This window comes from Thamnophis sirtalis, unplaced genomic scaffold (genome assembly GCF_051295495.1).
Source record: "Thamnophis sirtalis isolate CommonGarterSnake01/CBP01778 unplaced genomic scaffold, rThaSir2_p1.2 scaffold_8, whole genome shotgun sequence".
Lineage (NCBI taxonomy): Eukaryota > Metazoa > Chordata > Lepidosauria > Squamata > Natricidae > Thamnophis > Thamnophis sirtalis.
The window spans coordinates 81,084,643-81,105,093 of NW_028261388.1; the positions used below are offsets into that span (position 1 = coordinate 81,084,643).

A 20,451-nucleotide genomic window follows, 5' to 3' on the forward strand; every position below is an offset into this window, starting at 1 on the left:
TCTATTATTCTCATAATGCATCTGATGGTAGTTGATACAATAGTGGGAGTACCTATTTTTGAACTGTTGTTTATTGGTCTTGTATGCCGCCCACTCCCGAAGGACTCTGGGCGGCTTACAATAAACAAGGGAAGGGGATAAATACCCAAAACAACACTTTAAAATACACAACAGTCACAGTTTCCGTGGGGCTGGATATTTCGAGAGTCCCCCGGCCTGCTGGAGCAGCCAGGACTTAACGGCTTTGCGGAAGGCCAGGAGGGTAGTAAGGGTCCGGATCTCCACGGGGAGGTCGTTCCAAAGGGCCGGAGCTGCGACAGAGAAGGCTCCTCCCCCCGGGGAGTCGCCAGCCGACATTGGCTGGCAGATGGAATCCGGAGGAGACCTAACCTGTGAGATCTAATCGGTCTATGGGAGGTGTATGGGAGGTGAACTGGTTATGACATGGAACTCTCCCACTGGCAACACGAGATTTTTATGGTGTGACTGAACAATGAAACTGGAAAACTGAGACTCTAGCAGAAGAGTCCGCATAAGGCCATAAAAGATCCCCTACAGCAGAACATTTGAGCTACCCTTTTTATACAGCATCTGCATAGAATTAATGTTAAAAGTCAACCTCCAGGATTAACTATCAAATTAAAAAAATATATTAAAAAATAAACATTTTAGGTGCCATTAAAATGCAACATTATTAACAGTCTCCTTTTTTTAATGAATTTTTTTTTAAAAACAAACTTTGGCAAATATTTACTTCCCTCCCCCCACCCTCCCCCCAAACCCCTCCCAACCTCCCCCCCCCCCCCGACTTCCCAGAACCAAGGTATAAATCTTTAACAAAAACACTCTAAAATAAGCTTAAAAAGAAAAATAAAGTTAATAACATCTTTCACTTGAGCTTTAACTCCTCCTTGCTAGGCTAGCTCTAAACCATTTATATCCTTCCTGGTTTCTTTAGTCATAAGCTATCTGAAATTTCTTAGTCCCGTTATTTATTTTGAGTATAGTCAATCCATCTTCTCCACTCCAGTTTATATCTCTCGTTTGAATGGTCCTTAAGATATGCAGATATTTTAGCCATCTCAGCTAGGTTTGTTACTTTCAATGTCCATTCTTGAATATTAGGCAAATCTTCCTTATTAACAGTCTCTTAAAGGAATGCAAAATTGCTTGTGTAAAGACTAGTTTTTAAAAATGGATGAGAACATGAAGAAATTATAGGTCTATAAAAGTTGGGCTAGTCAAATTTATGACTACTTTCTAATTCTAGGCCTACTTTCTAGTAGGCCTAGAAAGTACAACTAGCGTGGTTTGCTAAACTATAGTCTACATATTTCAGGGAAGTTTGGTTCCGAATACCTATTGCTAGAGAATAGCTTGCTTATCCCCCTAAAGTGCCCGGAGACTATTGGAAAGATTGTCCCCACCCTACCCCAAATCTGATATTGCTCCTCGAATTGGGTATTTTAACTGTTGCAATTATTACTGCCATGTAATTTGGCTGCTTACTTGTAAATATTTAGAAATATAAAAAAGGAGGAAGGGGTTAAATTGGACATTTTTAAAAAAAGATATGCTTCCTTTACACGTGGCAAACCTGTTTTGAGATGGAATGGTGCTTCAAAAGCAGCTTAAACTGTGCTAATAACAGCCCTCTCGTCTATCTCAACACAACTACCAGTTCCGGTGTGAAGATCTCCTACATCAGAGTCCCCAGTCGCAGGGCCCAAAACTAGTACCAGTTTGTGGCCTGTTAGAAATCGGACTGCCCAGTTGGACGAAGGAGTGGGTGAAACCAAAACCACCACCACCACCCGTCTTACATGAAACTGGTCTCTAGTACCAAAAAGATTGTGGGTCATTGTCCTACATGATTAAATCTGTAGCAAAGCGGCTTTACCCATTTTTTTGGGGGGGGGGCAGCTATGGAATTATGAATGGTATTAGTCTTCTTTCTGTCAATTTCTCAACTTACATCGTCTCAAGAAGTAAGAAAAGTTGCTGAAATGCATAATAGTTTAGAACAAAAGAGTCAGTAATAATTATGAGCGAGAAGGGATAACTAAACTTACCGATCTGGACTATCAGACGCACAGACTGAATCAATCAGCCCTACATCTAGTGTGCCCTATGTAAAAAATAAAAATAAAATAGAAATATTGTGCTTATTGACCATGGAATAGACAACAGTACAAAATGCGTAACAATCGGAAGTTGAAAGTAACAGCTATATGAGATATTGGAAAACAAATACTAGTTACATATGGTGTGAGAAAATTTATCTTGGTATGATTTGAATAGTTTGTAAGGCACAAAGTGTACCCTGTTTCAAGCTTCTTCGGGAAAAAAATTAACACTCTGCAAGTAACAGATGGTTGCTGTAGGAATTCTTAGATCCCAACCTATACAGTATGTATATATATATATATATATATATATATATATATATATATATATATATATATATATATATATATATATATATATATATATATATATATATATATATATATATATATATATATATATATATATATTCCTTGATATGCTGAATCAACATTTTTAATGGTGCCAATCAGAGGTGGGTTCCTACCAGTTCGCACCTATTCAGTAGAACTGGTTCATCAAATCTACCGAACCAGTTAGAAGAGGCTCCACCAGTGGACCCGGAAAGCAGGCCACACCTACAGAAGAGGTTCCAAAAAATTTTGAAACCCACCACTGGTCCTTGGATATGATTATTCTACACTATCATGCTCATATGTATAAAACTCAGTGCCTCTGTGAAAGGTAAGGATGACTACTGCGTTTGTGGTGCAATCAGAACATTGCGTGTGTTGAAGTTGTTTTAACGCAAACCAAAAATGCCTTTTAAAAAACAAGTTTACATCATATTCTTATGCATGCCAGTGCTGTGTGTGAGGTAATTTAAGGTGGTTCTGACAAGTGTCGTCGGCATCTTCATATCTGGTCACATGGGCGGCAAGCCACTCCCATCCGGTCACATGGGCGGCAAGCCACTCCCACAAGGGAGGCCACACCCACAGAGTAGGTTCGAACAATTTTTGAAACCCACCACTGGTGCCAAACCCTTCTTGAGGTTTTTTGGATGATTTCTATTACCTCTAGGCCACTCTCAAACTATTCAATTAATACCACAAAAACAGCCTGCTTGTGCATACGCAGTGAGGGCTACAATATCGATCACCATTTACACTATTTGGCAAATGTGGCAAAGTTGCTTTATGAAGCAGGGAGAATCCAGCCCATGATCTAGTGAATTAACATGATTTCAGTCCTCCCAAAACTGGGCATCACAATGGGGGGTAATGGAGAAGCCACACAGTATATAGCCAAATTAATACAGAAGAAGCTGCTCTAATACAAAAAGTTTCACAGACAATTACATCCTTAAACATTTTTTTAGAGCCAACGGAGTGCCTTTTGGTCTTTCCTTACCATGGCATTCTGTGGATTAGCTTGTTCATCGTGCATTTCTCTGATTTCCTGTTCTGTGGAAGTGTGAACTTGGCTCAGGACACTGAACCACTGACTGCAAAAAAATTAAAAAAAGGTCAGTCTACATTTTTCAATAGTACTTATTTATTTATTTTTAAATGAAGCAAGCCCTCTTTGATGATTTCTAGAAAGAAAGGCCTTTTTCCTGCAAAGCCACGGAACATAGCAATAGCAGTTAGACTTATATACCGCTTCATAGGGCTTTCAGCCCTCTCTAAGCGGTTGACAGAGTCAGCATATCGCCCCCACAGTCTGGGTCCTCATTTCACCCACCTCGGAAGGATGGAAGGCTGAGTCAACCTTGAGCCGGTGAGATTAGAACCGCTGAACTGCAGATAACAGTCAGCTGAAGTGGCCTGCAGTACTGCACCCTAACCACTGTGCCACCTCGGCTCAACATCAACATTAATCAACTTGAGGAAAAAAATATTTTAGTCATAAATACCAAATACGGATTCTGTAAATAAGTCGCAGAAATTATTTCTCATTAAGAGAAGGCCAGGCTTTTTAAATTACAATTGAATATCTTCTTCTGATTGGGACATCACTGAACATCATATTGTCCCCCCCCCCGCCCCCCAAGACAGTTAAAATGGACATATCACGGATTTCTAGAGATACGCGGCTATATTTTCAGCATTACTTTCATAATCATGAACAATACTGCCCAGGATAATTATTTTATTTGGTAAATAGTGCATTGAAACAATCTTTTCATATTTTATGATTAGGTATATAATGGTTTATATTTTTGCCAAAAAAACAAATGAGACTATTAAAAACTGGTCTTTGCTAACTGAAGAAATAACACTTTAAATAAAATGTCACTTTCAAATTATCCAACTGATTCCATCTCAACGTTTTTTAACCCACCAATTAGTTCTCAGGTGCTAATACTACATTGATTCCACCCAGTTTCCACACATATGGAAAATTTCCTTGAATTGTTTATACACTCACATCTCACTGGCACTTAAATGCTTTTGCTTGGCCATTTCTATATTATTCTGTTTATATTTCCTGCAACTGAAAAGCCCCTGATGAATGTCACAACCTGCATTTTGAATGTCTGCATTTCCTGGAACTAACATTTTCAGGGCATTAAGCAATTTAAGATCCCTTATAAAGATAAAAACTAATTCATAAACCAACACTGCCTATGAATGAATGCATTTCATCTAGAGTACACCATTCATCATATTGTGCCAGAGGTTATCTACCCAATATCTTGGCATTCAGAAAATGCTCTGTAACTTTCCATTAATTTTCTCTATAAAACGGACAACGTTCTGAGTGTTAGGATTAATTTACATGTATGTGAGAGATCACTGAGAAGTTGTGATGTCACAACCTTTTTTTAAAAACCCTTTTTTGTCATTGGCAAACCAATACCCATTTTCATTCTCCAAGCTCTCCTAGCTCTATCCGCAAAGGGCCAAATTTTTACATTTGAAATTTACCAGCAAAATGTTTACATCTCAGTGTGTTTTACTAGTCTAGGTTCAAGCTGTCTTGAGGCTGTTTTTTTTAAAAAAATGTAGAAATTGTAAAGTTGATGTAATTGGGATTTCCATCTCCCAATTCCATGCTTATTTTTGGAAAAACAAAATAGAAGACTAAGAGCATACTGTTGAAAATCAAGTACCACATTTTACCTATAAGATCCCACAGATTGGGCCTCCTGCGGATGCCCTCAACCAGACAATGTCGGCTGGCGGCTCCCCGGAGGAGAGCCTTCTCTGTGGCTGCTCCGACCCTTTGGAATGAGCTACCCCCAGAGATCCGGACCTTACCCACTCTCATGGCCTTCAGGAAAGCTGTTAAAACCTGGCTATTCCAGCAGGCCTGGGGCTGTTGACCTCATTGTTGAGGTCCAGCCCCGATTGAACGAATGCATGTGTTGTGATTTTAAATCTGTCCTTTTCTAATTATTTTTTTCTTCCTCTTCTTCTTTTTTGTAAGCCGCCCGGAGTCCTTCGGGATTGGGCGGCATATAAATTTTAATAATAAATAAATAATAAATAAATAAATAAATAAATAAATAAATAAATAAATTTACAATTTTGGGTTACTATAAATAAACTTAAGGATCATACGCAGCTTCCAAGTTTGCTCACCCCTGTTTTATATAGACAAACACCATTAATTCCTCTCTGCAATTTTGCCATATCTCCAATAACTTTTCTCCTTTGGATTACTATATATAGTTAATGAAATGGGGCAATCTGGTTTTTTATTAATCCGTCACATTCATTTGACATTTGTCTTTCAAAGCAAAGGCAATGTATATAAATATTATTTTTCTTTGCCGAAGACAGACAGACACAAACACACACACACACACACACAAACACCACTTATTCACCTCTATTCACAGATCTGAAGGTGGCTTTTGGCTCACTAGAAAACAATTATAAGCTTAGCCGATCAGCTAATCATTAACCTCCAGGTAATGTTTCTACTTAGAATACTTTATGCTAATATTTGAGCCAAGGTGAAAATAAAGATGATTAATATTTTCCTGATCAAACCACCAGAACTATTAAGTCTTCTATGTAATTTTTAGGATGTCTAGGTTATAATGGAATACCATGGACAGGCTGAAATTAATTTGTTTAAAATTGCTTTGTTTATTAAGCACAGTAAGTTCAACTTAAAATACTAGCCGACATCGGCAAGAGTCAAGACAATGTACGTTATCAGGGCCTCTTATTAGAAAATATTTATCAATAAGGGAAAGAAAGAGAGAAGGAGAGTTGAAAGGAAGGAAGGAAGGAGGGAGGAAAGGAGGGAGATTAAGAGAAAAGGAAGGAGGAGGGAAAGGAGGGGGAAGGAAAGGAGGAAAGGAGAAAAGAAAGGAGGGAAGGCAGGGGAGAAGGAAGTAAGGGGGGGAGGGAAGAAAAGGGTATGGAAAAGAAGAAATGAGGGAAGAGAAGAGGGAGGGAAGGAATAAGATACCTAACCTTTGATGTTTATAATGATTTGATAGTATGGGAATATCTCGAAATGTAGTTGTATTGTTTTTTACAAGTTATGGATGTTGTATTTTCTTTTCACCAATAAAATCTTTTTTAAAAATTAAAAAAAGAAAAAAATATTTATCAAAACCGAAGCCTGTGATAGGAGAGGACAAAGGTGGGTTGCACTTCTCAAGTTGCACAAATTAACTTGGACTTGGTGCTAGAGTAGCATGCGGACTGCGGTTGCTGTGGGCTGGGCTGGCTTTCCTAGCCTGGTATAGCAATAACAGTTAGACAATAGCAGTTAGACTTATATACCGCTTCATAGGGCTTTCAGCCCTCTCTAAGCGGCTTACAGAGTCAGCATATTGCCCCCAACAACAATCCAGGTCCTCATTTTACCCACCTCGGAAGGATGGAAGGCTGAGTCAACCTTGAGCCGGTGAGATGTGAACAGCCGAACTGCAGAACTGCAGTCATCTGAAGTAGCCTGCAGTGCTGCATTTAACCACTGCGCCACCTCAGCTCTCTAGAGACCTCGATCCCCTTTGTCAGTGCCTTGACTTTATTGTGGATAATGTGTCAGTGCTCTGAACAGGTCCAGAATGGTTACCTTGATCAAAGGTAACCAAAACCAGTGAGAAATCAAGGGCAGCCAGGGTGGATGCAATGAAAAAGAGCAGAGTGACTTAGCACCAGTCTCTCTTGGCTTTGCAGATTGTTGTTGTTGTGAAAATATTATTGTGGGAACATATTGATTGAATTGTACAAAATTGCAAATTCTTTAATGGAAATTTGTTGTGGCCCAGCAGGTGCCGTTGGAGCTGCCACCAGACTCCGACAGCGAGGGGCCCTCTGAGTCGGCTCTGGAGGATGTGGAGGACCCTGGACAGGGTTCTGACTCCAAGCAGGGCGCAGAGAGGCTGGTTGGCCACCAGGAGGCGCCTGAGCCTTGGACCAGTGGAGAGGAGACAAGGGAGAGTGAGCCGGAGGCCAGTAGTGAGTTGTTCCTGGATGCACGCCATCGAAGATTACCACTACTGTATTTTAAAGCTGTACTGGTTTATTTCCTTATGTGTTTTTTTTTAATGTCACAATTAAGTTTATCCTTAAGTGATACTAGAGTTTACAAATACAAATGATCAAAATGTACACAGAACGCAATAGACACAATTCTTACCTTGCGTCCTCTGGTGATTCAGCGATCAAGTGATACGTTCTATCTGTCATGACAATATCGATCCCATTTTCTTTGCAAGTATTATCAATGATATCTCTGAAATGGGGAGGAAAGAGAGACTATTTCATTATATTTATAATGACAATACTTTGGCATTTCCAGAATGCTTGTTTTTTTATTAATCCATAATTTGGAGTTCTTTCAAACAGCCCCGATGTTGTCATCTCGGGCAAGGACATCACTACATTCTGATTCAATCTGTTCCAACCAAGAATCTGGCGTAGACTATTCCTTCAGCTAAGATCATGGCAGGAAAATGAGACGCATTTTCAATTTTCATTCCAGTGAAGAAGGTGAGAGATAGCAGCTTGCAAATTACGTTGACGTTGACGTTGATTTTATTTATATGCTGCCCTTTTCCCCCGAAGGGGACTCAGGGCGGCTCACAACTCAACCAGGGAAGGGGGATACAAACAAGAATTTAAAACGACATAAACAACAATGCATAATTAAAACACAACAGTCATACCAATTCGAGACGGGGGCAACAGTTCTTTAGCCCCAGGCCTGTCGGAACAGCCAGGTTTTAAGGGCTTTGCGGAAGGCCTGGAGGGTGGTGAGGGTTCGAATCTCCATGGGGAGTTCGTTCCAGAGGGTCGGAGCAGCCACAGAGAAGGCTCTCCTCCGGGTAGTCGCCAGTCGACACTGGCCAGCGGATGGAATTCGGAGGAGGCCTAATCTGTGGGATCTAATCGGTCTAGTGGAGGTAATTGGCAGCAGGCGGTCTCTCAAGTACCCAGGTCCAATACCATGAAGGGCTTTATAAGTGACGACTAGCGCCTTGAAGCGTAAATTAGTAGATTTTATTCATGATTATACACTGGGTTCACCTGTTTTTAACTGCAGAAGATACCCTGTCTTACTTACTTGGCTGATCGTATTTCAAGTGTTCCTTTGAGTTTTTCTTCACCATCGTTTTCAAAGTACATGAGCCTGGATTGTCGAAGGACAAACCACCTTTTCTTCCAGTTTCTCCTGGACAATGTAGATGAACCACCGCCTTTCTTATGCAGCCAACCTTGTTTAAGAGCTTCCTGTTTCGAGCGGAACCATAAGAAGGTTTCATCCTTCAAGACACACCAACGGCGTTTCCAAGTATTAATTAATCCACCTGCCAGGAATGAAGAAGACAGATTTTTTTTTTTTAAAAAAAATGTTCCATGCTCCAATGCATCATGAAAATGTATTTTTAGTGGAATCACAGAACTTCTAAAAAAAATCTGCTGAAGAACTTCAAAATTCCATACTGTACAGTGAAAGTTTGATTTAATAGATGAAGAAGTGGTGAAGGAGATGCCAGTTATTCTTGACTCCATTAAATAAAAATATATATATAATCTGCAACAACATCATTAGAGAAATATGTAAACTGTATAAATACAATGGAGGCTTTGATCACTGCATCAAGTTTGTTGCATTAAGGTCCATTAAGCTGACGTTTCGCTGCAATTACAAAAACAACAATCTAAGAGGTGAGATAAACAGTAAATAATATTTAGTTAACTACAATAATAACAAAGAAAGGTTTTCGTTTCTTTTCGTTTTAACGGCAGCAAGACTGTTGGTGGGGCAATACTGGAAGAAGGAAGACTTGCCTACAACTCAAGAATGGACATTGAAAGTTACAAACCTAGCCGAGATGGCTAAAATATTGGCATATCTTAAAGACCATTCAAATGAGAGATATAAACGAGACTGGAAAAAATGGATTGACTATACACAAAACAAATACGGGACTAAGAAATTACAGATAGCCTATGCTTAAGATCAGGAATAATCTAAACTGCTCAAAGTTAGTGCAACAGGAAGAAGCTGAGTTCAACGCAGAGATGTTATTGACTTCCTTTTTTTAATTTCCTTTGTCTTAAGATATTTTAGACTGTGTTTGTTAAAAATCTATACTGTGTACGGGCTCTGGGAAGTCGGGGGGGGAGGGAGGTGGGGTCTTAGGGGGGAGGGGGGATATATAGTATGTGTTAGATTTTAAAGTAACGTGATTGCACTTGTATACTGTTGCTCTTTAATTCCAGTGTAAAAATAGGACAAGCTGAATATATTAATAGTAGTAGAAATACACCGAAGGGAGAAGTAGAGGGATAGAAGAAAGAGGGGTAGAGAGGGTGGGAGAGAGGATTGGAGGGAGGGTGAGAAGGAAGGGAGTGTGTGTATTGGGAGAGAGCAGTGATAGAGGGGGAGGGGGAAAAAAGAATAAAAATAAAAAAAATAACAAAGAAAGGTTAATGGATAATATTTAATGATACATACAAGTGTGTCATTGGGGGGGAATGCTTAGATATCTTACTTAACTGAATTTGTTTCAGAATATGTCATAAAGGTGTAATGTTATTGGAGGTTTATTGAAACTGCAAATGAATGCCAATAGGTGGTTGTGTCTTTAAATATAAATGATCTTAGATAAAAACACGTTTAAATAATTGTAAATAAATGAGAATTATGGTACAGGGATAGTAAAATACATAAATTTTCTTTTTTGATTCAAAATGTACAATTCAATTTGAATGAAGTATATGTAAGGATTGTGGAAGATACGCACGAAATGTATTCATAACCAATCGATACGCTTTCTACAAGATGTAACGAAAGATGATTTCTTTTTCTTTTTGTGTTTTTGTTTAATTAAAATAATTTTAAAAATCCAAAAAAAAAATCCCAACAACAACAATCTAAGCAGCCAACCGGTATTAAAAACTGAAAACGTTGAATAACGTATGCATATAAATATTTTATATGTGTGAATAGATCTATACTGCATATAACAATTGGCATTCAGGCACAATCTTAGACCTTCAAGCTATCTTTTATTGTATACTGCTATTTTTTCTTTTTTTATGTATATTGAAATGGAATTATAAATACTATCAACACAAAAGGGAGTTTGCTCAGAAGCTGAAACACACCAAGTGAATTAGAGGAAGAGGGGGAAGCAGAGGAGAGAAGAAAGATAGGAAGAAAGGGACAGGAGAGAGGGTGAAGGGGGAAGATGAGGTGTATAAGGAGGAGTGGTAAGGGGAGAGAGGAGAAGAAGAAAGGAAGGAGAGGTAGAGTAGAAAATGATGGAGGGAAGAAAGGATGTAGAAAGGGGGAGGAGAGAGGGGGAAGAAAGTGTGGTATAAGGTATAAATATGGTGTATGGAGAGCAGAAGAGCCAATAATTGTTTTTTTCCCCCCTTTGGTAGTTGATGGTAAGATGAATTGATGTAATTACTTAATAATACAACATGATATTGACTATGTCATAGTATGCATGTGATTATATGCTATGAAAATGGAAAATAAACAAATTTTCTATCTGGAAAAAAAAGCTATATTTTATTATAAAGAAGCCAAGGTGGCGCAGTGGTTAAATGCAGCACTGCAGGCTACTGCTAGATCAGCAGTTCAGCGGTTCAAATCTCACCGGCTCAGGGTTGACTCAGCCTTCCATCCTTCCGAGGTGGGTAAAATGAGGACCCAGATTGTTGGGGGCGATATGCTGACTCTCTGTAAACCGCTTAGAGAGGGCTGAAAGCCCTATGAAGCGGTATATAAGTCTACTGCTATTGCTATTGCTATATTATGATTAACACACTAAAAACCAGCAATCTTTCTTAACTTCAGCACCTTCTTTAGTGTGTCTGCCCTCTGCAATAGAATCTCCACTTCCAAAATTTAAGCAGCCCCTTAATCTGCTTTCTTTTACATATATACATATATATAAGATTGACGAGTAAAGATGATGATAAATCATGTGCTATTTCATCAATTACTTTCATCATCATTAAAGAAGCTAGAGATCATGAGAAAGTAACACAAATGAGACAACTGGATCATTAAAAAAATAAGTAAAAAAGGAAGATTCTGAGTATTTAAAAATGATTACACATTATCCTGATTTCCACTTGTTTCCCTTCAAAAGAGAAGTAAAGCACTAATATTTGATACTTAAGAAAAAAAAATTAACTGTTTCTTGAATAAATTACCTTTCATATGCAAAAAGCTGTGGAAATAGGGTAGGCTGACACAGCTATAGACAGAATCCCTCCGATATGAAAGTTCGTCATCTGTATCAAACCTTGAATCAAAATCTTCTTCACTGTCTTCAAACTAGGAAATAATCAAGATAATAAGCGAAGTTGTCTGATATTTCAGTCCTAATCTGTAACATTTCATTTCTATTAATTCTGACAGGTAATTTTCAATGTTCACTAAAACAATGTACCTCTCACCTATGCAGTGTTACAATCGTGATAAATAAAATTCATCAAATTTATTTTCTGATATATAATAGTCACTATAAATATGATTGCTAAATAGCTGTCATTTTCCTGAAATAGACATTTTCTATCATGGTAAATGAGGATATCTAACTAAATATGAAAAGGTTTTATTTCCAGTCTGAAAATGTAAAAAAAATAAATAAATAGTTGAGGCCAGAGAAAAAATGAAAAATTATACAGCTAAAACTAAACTAAAAGCAAATTTAATTAAATCCAATTAAAATTACACCCATATATTTAATACAGTTTTTACTTAGGACACATTAAAAACAACACTTCAGTACTATTGAGCAGGTACCGCAGTTCTGAACAACACATTATTCTATATTACTTATATTTTAGTAAGCAATAAATATTACATGTTAAGAAATTCAAATTCTGGCACTTCCCTAAAAGACTTTTTAGTAAGTCTGACCATTTAAGACTTCTCTGTTATACAAGATACGGTTTTGAGAAAGGTTTCATTTCAGTTGTGTTAATGAACTCAAAAGGCCAAAGTTTGCAATACAGAGCAGCCATTAAAAGAAGCCTTGGGAACTATACCGTGTACGGGCTCTGGGAAGTCGGGGGGGGGGGGAGGGAGGTGGGGTGTTGGGGGGGAGGGAGGGATATATATTAGGTTACATACGATGGTTTAGATCTCAATGTAATGCGACTTCACCTGTATACTGTTTTTCTTTAATTTCTCTGTAAAAATAGGATAAGTTAAGTACACATTGACATATAGTGGAGGTACACCAAGGGGAGGAGGAGAGGGATAGAAGAAAGATGGGTAGAGAGGGCGGGAGAGAGGATGGGAGGGAGGGTGAGAAGGAAGGGAGGGAGTGGATCGGGAGAGAGGAGTGGTAGAGGGGCAGGGGAAGTAGGGTAGAGGGGGATGACGGAGGGAAGATAGAAAGTTGGAGGCGGGTGGAAGAAAGAGGTGTACGGAGAGTGGAAGAGGTATATTGGCTTTCTATTTTTGGGGGTATTGTTGACAAGAGGAATTGCTGCGATTATTGTTCAATGTTGTATGGACCTGGCTATGCACAGTATATATGTGAGTGTATGAAAATGAAAATAAAAAACCTTTTTCACCAAAACAACAACAACAACAATAACAAATAAATTAAAAAAAAAGAAGCCTTGGGGAAGACTAGCCATGAGTGATGAGAAGACTAGCTAGCAAAGCAGGAAAATAATTTAGATTAGCCATACTTGGATGGCCAATCAAAGGCGGTTTTTGATAAAGAGAACTCTTCCGCATTATGTATAGGATTTGGCTAGATTAAAATTACTCTTAATCTCAAACAGTACATAGTGCAGGAAAAGAAACTACTTACCGAAGACTGAGCTCCCTCAGAACTAAATCTGTATGCTCCAGAACTGTTGTATGTCCCTATGGAACAGCGATAATCGGGAGACCATTGGCTACTGTGAGAATTGGAAAAGGTCACACTGCTTCCAGAAGTGATAGCACCATCCTCATAGTCGTCCTGGTCATAATCATAGTCTGCCTCAGGAGAAATGAGCTCTGCAGCATTAGGGGGTTGGCGGGAAATATTTTCTGGCATGCAGTATGTGGATTCCCCGCTCGAAGAGTTGTGAAGACTAAGCGAGTCGAGGATAGAAGGGATAATAAGGGTATTGTTGCCCGTGGCGGGACTAGCTGGAACAACGGTGTCATTCATGTATGGATCTTCTTCAGAAGAGTCGTCGCTTGTCCGAATGCCGCTCGTCCTTTGATCCGAGTGGCCATGCTCGCTTGGGTTAGGTGAATCCTTGAAAGCATCATCATCCGCTTCAAAGCCCTCGTCAACTTCCTCCTCGGGATAGGGCTGGCTGAAGTTAAAATTGGGTTTTTCAGCCTCTGTGACGTCACTAAGCTCTGTACAGAAACTGCCGTTCACGGAGAGGGTTCTCTCGATGTTCCGGACGCATTCATCGATTTCGTCAAAGTTGAGAGATTCCAGGAACTCTTGTGCGGCGCGGCAGGCTTCATCTTCCAGGCGTTTCAACTCTTCATCCCGGAGCTGCTGCAGCCTCTGCAGCGATGCTTCCGTCAACGTCAGTTCTTGCTGCTCCTTCATGCGCTGGAGGTCTTCAATTTCTTTTTCCAGGCGCAAGATCTCCTCCACCTGCTTGTTCTCTTTGTGACTCTCGAGGTCTTTTGGGGGTTTCGGAATAGCTGCAAGTGCTTCCTTAGCCTGCAGAAACAATGAGATTTGAGATTTGGGATTTAGTTTATTTGTATGCCGCCCTTCTCCGGGAGGGACTCAGGGTGGCGAACAACTCAGAAGGGGGAAAGGGGACATAAACACAATACACGTAATTAAAATACACAAGAATCATACAGCCATACATGTCGAGAGGGGAGGGGAACTCATCAACCCCAGGCCTGCCAGCACAGCCAGGTTTTGACAGCTTTCCGGAAGGCCTGGAGAGAGGTGAGGGTCCGAATCTCCGCGGGGAGTTCGTTCCAAAGGGCCGGAGCTGCTACAGAGAAGGCCCTCCCCCGGGTAGTAGCCAGATGGCATTGGCTGGTGGAAGGAACCCGGAGGAGGCCGACCCTGTGCGATCTAACGGGTCTATGGGAGGTAATTGGCAGCAGGCGGTCTCTCAAGTACCCAGATCCAATACCATGAAGGGCTTTATAAGTTACGACTAGCACTTTGAAGCGTATCCGGAGACCGATCGGTAGCCAGTGCAGCTCGCGGAGGATAGGTGTAACGTGGGTGTACCGAGGTGTACCCACAATCGCTCGCGCGGCTGCATTCTGGACGAGTTGAAGTCTCCGAATACTCTTCAAAGGCTGCCCCATGTAGAGCGCATTGCAGTAGTCCAGTCTTAATGCAGAAATCATCCTTATAAACCTAAGTGTCGGTGATGTGCTATTTTTCAAACCGCGGGGTTCTTCCCTCATTCCAATGATTATCACAATAAATTACTCTTAACGTGAACAAAGTGGGAAACAAATGGCTAACCTGCTGAGCAAGACGTTCTGCTTCCATCATTCGTTGCTTTCTAAAAAGACAATTAGAAAATGTCAGGAAGGATGAAAAGGCATCAAAGCAAGAGAAAGGCACCATTAAAGCAAGACCTGGCGTTTGAAGACTTCTCAATAACTTCCGTAAACTGTTCTAAAAACTCTTGTTTAATATAAATTGCTTACCAGATATATTAAAGCAAGTACTGTATATACTCAAGTATAAGCCTAGTTTTTCAGCCCACTTTTTGAGCTGAAAAAAGCCGCCTCGGCTTATACTCGAGTCAGTGAAAAATTTGCCTGAAATGGAGGAGAAAAAGGGGCGGGGCCATGCCGCTGGGTGACGCTCGTGAATGGCCCAGCGCCCCTGAGTTTCCCCTCCCTCTGTGTCAGTTTGTCGCGCAGCGTGCACCGCACCATCCCCCCTCCTCACGTTCTAATGTAATGCAGGGCTGTCTTACGATTCCCCTTCCTCCCCCTCCTGCCGCTCTGCAACGATGTCCCACCTCCTCCTTGTTATGGCAAGCAGCCACATAGCGATGTCCCACCTCCTCTGGTACAGTGATCCAATGATAGGAATCACTGTGCCGTGTGTCATAGGAGGCGGGACATCGCTCCCGCGGCTGCACGGGACATCATCATCACAGCGGGACATCAGCATCATGAGGCGAGTGAAGTATTTCATTGAATACACCGCTAGTTTACTGTTTTTCTTTGAAATAAATATTCAAAAACATTATTGGTATCTATTTTTATTTTTGAAATTTACCGGTAGCTGCTGCATTTCCCACCCTAGGCTTATACTCGAGTCAATAACTTTTCCAGTTTTTTTGTGGTAAAATTAGGTGCCTCAGCTTATATTCGGGTCGGCCTATACTCGAGTATATACGGTACATATTCCATACCTTTCCTCCTCTTCCCTCTGCCTTTTTTCTTCCTCTTGCTGTTTCTTCTCCTCCAACAGCTGTGTATAAATACGGCGGGCAATCAGGCCTCGCATCTGCTTCTGGAAAGTGATGGCTGCTTTCTTCAGCAATAGGTACCTCCTCCTTAGGTAAAAAGCTCTGTAATTTTTCTGTATGATGACTACGTAGTAAAGGACTTTCTTGTAGCGTTTTCTGAAATGAGAAGCAGAGACGACTCATGTGAAGAAGACATAATGGGACAACTGTGAGAGCGATCACTACCCATGCCATGAATTAAAGAGTCTAGATAGTAAAAGAAGTCAACTCCCATAAACATTCTTTGCTTGTGCTTCACTTTTCTGGTCCTCTGGGAAGACTAGAGCCATGACAAAAAGGAAAGATGCATCTTGACTAAGCAAACACATTTTCCTAACATTGCCCTAATAGCTTTTATTTGTGGTCTACTTGCGTGTATCAACAATGATCAAAATTTATTTGTCCTTAAGAAAAGCATTTTCTGCTCTTATAAAGGACATATCTATCTATCTATCTATCTATCTATCTATCTATCTATCTATCTATCTATCTATCTATCTATCATCTATCTATCTATCTATCTATCTATCTATCTATCTATCTATCATCTACCTACCTACCTACCTACCTACCTACCTACCTACCTACCTACCTACCTACCAGGGGTGGGTTTCTCGCCCCGTTCCAACCGGTTTGGTTGGAACGGGGCCGGTGGCATCCTCGTGCACGCGTGCGGTGCACACATGCGTACTAGCGTCTGTGCGATGCTCCAGCTGCTCCTGGAGGATCGCATAGGCGCTGTATGCGTCCTGCGCATGCGTGGAAGCGCAGAACTCATCAAAACCAGGTAAGAAGCGCGGGCGGGAGGCTGGGCCCTTCGCCGTTCCTGGAAGTTACTTACTTCCAGGTTCACCGACCAACCAGTTCGCAGGGACCGCCGCGAACCGGTTGAAACCCACCCCTGCTACCTACCTACCCATCCATCCATCCATCCATCCATCCATCCATCCATCCATCCATCCATCCATCCATCCATCCATCTATCTATCTATCTATCTATCTATCTATCTATCTATGTCTCTCTGTCTCTCTGTCTATATCTATATCTATATATCTCAGTGGTGGGATTCAGCCAGTTCGCACCTATTTGGGAGAACCGGTTATTAACTTTCTAAGCAGTTCAGAGAACTGCGCGCACTACCGCTCGCACGAGAAAACCGGTAGTAAAATAAATTGAAACCTATCACTGATTCTGTTGTTTCGAGCCTAATCTTTATTACTCTACTTGCACAACTGCCTCTCCAGTTAACCCTTATTACATTGTAACAGCTAAGGCGAAGTGCCCATCGACGTGAGTGACGTTGAGTGGACCACGCCCACCCAGTCACATGACCACTGAGCCACGCCTACCCAGCTGGTCATTAGGGCAGAGAACCGGTTGCTAAATTATTTGAATCCAACCATTGAGATATGTGTGTGTGTGTGTGTGTGTGTGTGTGTGTGTGTGTGTGTTGTATTTTTGCTGATAAATAAATAAAGGGAGCAAAAATTATCAGCAAAAATACAACACAAATGTACAAAAGGCAACAGTAAAAATATTGGGTTTCTGTCGTGATGGACTCTTGTGATGAGCCATTTGACATATATGGAAGCAGTTAGCTTCCTCCCATAATTGGGGCATACCAGGGGTTGTGACACTAAATATATATATATATATATATATATATATATATATATGTATGTATGTATGTATGTATGTATGTATGTATGTATGTATGTATGTATGTATGTATGTATAGATAGATAGAGATAGATAGAGATAGATAGATAGAGATAGATAGATAGATATAGATAGATATAGATTAGATAGATAGATAGATAGATAGATAGATAGATAGATAGATAGAGATAGATAGAGATAGATAGTTAGATAGATATAGTTAGATATAGATTAGATAGATAGATAGATAGATAGATAGATAGATAGATAGATGATAGAGATAGAGATAGATAGAGATAGATAGATAGAGATAGATAGATAGAGATAGATAGATAGAGATAGATAGATAGATAGATATAGATAGATATAGATTAAATAGATAGATAGATAGATAGATAGAGATAGATAGAGATAGATAGTTAGATAGATATAGATAGATATAGATTAGATGATAGATAGATAGATAGATAGATAGATAGATAGATAGATAGATAGATAGATAGATAGCCAAGACAATCACAATTTTACACGGGAAAAGACCCAAATAACCAGCATACTTACACCCATGAAAATCTACGAAAACAAATATATATATTTGTAATATGCACATAAAAGGAATGACCTCATTGTTTAAGCAGCTATTGGACAATAGCTATTGACCTATGCAGGGAGGAAACAGATTAAATCACCTCTTCAGATTTCAGTACGTAATAACTAATATTAGATAAACAAATCAAACATAATTCAACCACCTAGTCATAAAAAAAGCGAAGGTTAGAATATTTTGGACATGTGATGTGACACCTGGACGGATACGGCATCCTTCACTTAATCCTCCAGGGAAAGATTGAAGGCAAATGAGGTCCAGGCAGAAGAAGAACATCGTGGCTTCAAAATCTAAAGGGACTGGTTTGGCCAAAACTCAACAGCAATTTTTATGCGGCTGTTGATAAAAATAGGATTGCCAACATGATCGCCAACATCCGATGATGGATACGGCAGAAGAAGATGAAGAAGTCCTACTATCCTTTGCTAATTAAGAAAAACTTCATCTATTGCATCACTTTTTTCTCTCTACCACCACAGCAAAGATAATAATAATAATAAAAAACCACTAGCATTCCAAATCTCCTTTTTCCAAACAGAATACCTTGGAATTACAGCCAAAGAAATTATATATAATTCACAATTACAGATGATGGCACTCAGGACCACCTCCAGGTCCTCTAGAAAAAGGTCTCATCCTTACGTGCTAGAATACAACTTGAAGGATTCCAACTATCTTGCAAACTCTAAAAGCCGTAATTTGGAAAGGGCCTGATTAGGGGTTATATAAATTCCAGGTAGGACCCAAAATATTCTGTTTACACAGGGATTATTTTATAAGAAATGTTACTTAATAAACTTTGGCCTGAGACTCTGTATGAAATATAATTTAAAACTACCTCCCAAAATAAAGAAAAAAAAGTTCCACTGGAAGCATATTTCAAGTTTTATTACTATGCGCCTTTAAGTTTTCATTGTAATGGAAGTGACCTTCTGTGTGCTCTGTGAACTTGATATTCTTATTGCTAAATAGCCTAATTTTACTTTTGTTATTTTTGACATAGGTTCAAAATCTGTAAATGGATTCTATACAATTTAAACGTAATAATACAATTAATTAATCCAATTAATTATTTAGCAAAAATTGATAATCATTAATTATTTTAAAATACATTAAAACAGTGCAATGTATCTGATCATCTGAATTAAAATTTAATGCAGCATAACATCTAAATAAATATTAACAAAGTATAATACTGTTCCTGATTTCAGCATCTATTTTATTCCCCCACCCCCCCAAAAAAAATGTTCAAGTAAAGATTGACAAAACCATAAAATAAAACAAAATATTGCTTTAATCTTGAGCCTCGGGAATTCGAACTTGCAATCTGCAGAGTTTATACCAGCTTAAATGTTTTTGAGTTCAACTCAATAATAATACACAACTCCTAACTTCTTACCGCGCCATGTAGCCTAAGATGTGAGCTTTGATGATCATGGCTGCTTTGCTAACCTCTATTTCTCGCTGTTTTTCTAACGTGTGTTCCAAAGATTCGCGTAGAAATACCTGAAAATATAGCAAATGCATTTTTAATTAATTTGTATTTACTAAATTACAAATGAATTTCAATGCCTGGGGGGGGAAAAAAAGCAAAGTGTTGTTTATTTATTTATAACGTTTATCTAATCTCCCTGAAATTAGCTGGACGTTAGGAATTTACAGAAGCGTAAAAACAAGACACAAATTGAAAGTTAAAGTTGATTAACTAATAGTACTAAAATTAAGAAACGGTGCCACAGTATTTCAAGCCTCCTAAAAACAGTAACAATTTCACCACATTGCAGAAGCTCCAAGGTAAGGAGCTAGATGTGTTTCAGTGGGAAGATTTTCCAGAGGATGATGGCTGCTACAGAAAATGCTCACCATTGGTCCCCACCACCCAGTCCTTCCTAATAGGACAGGCACACCCTATGTCAGGGCTGCTTCGCTTAATAACCAAGAAAGAAACCACTCAACTCCATTTTGCAGAATTAAGAGTACTTTTGCTGGTTATAAGTAAATAGAAGCTAAGCAAAGCTGAATCTGAGCAAAAGCGCGCGAAAGCATTAGATATCAAAACATGACCCATTCTCCTCCCCTTGGTAACCCCAGCCCATAGTCCAATCCAATTTCCCCACAGGTGTCATGTGGGAGATATCTTCAAAAACCATCATCAGGTTGGTATGCCGGAGAGTTGGCCTTGGCGGGAAACTCCTCTCCCTGCCACATGCGCAGTAGATGGT

At 39.6% G+C, this 20,451-nt stretch overlaps 1 protein-coding gene across 1 annotated transcript in view; it reads right to left on the reverse strand.

The window, feature by feature from the left end:
• MYO10 (myosin X) overlaps positions 1-20,451 on the reverse strand; it is a 161,015-nt gene that overhangs the window by 18,191 nt on the left and 122,373 nt on the right. Inside the window, exons 22-30 of the mRNA XM_087721987.1 lie at positions 19,629-19,735; positions 15,867-16,079; positions 14,960-14,999; positions 13,319-14,182; positions 11,700-11,823; positions 8,587-8,830; positions 7,660-7,755; positions 3,460-3,553; positions 2,073-2,128 (exon numbers count right to left, since the gene is read on the reverse strand). Coding sequence (XP_087578113.1) covers positions 2,073-2,128; positions 3,460-3,553; positions 7,660-7,755; positions 8,587-8,830; positions 11,700-11,823; positions 13,319-14,182; positions 14,960-14,999; positions 15,867-16,079; positions 19,629-19,735 — 1,838 coding nt within the window. The remainder of the gene's footprint in view (positions 1-2,072; positions 2,129-3,459; positions 3,554-7,659; positions 7,756-8,586; positions 8,831-11,699; positions 11,824-13,318; positions 14,183-14,959; positions 15,000-15,866; positions 16,080-19,628; positions 19,736-20,451) is intronic.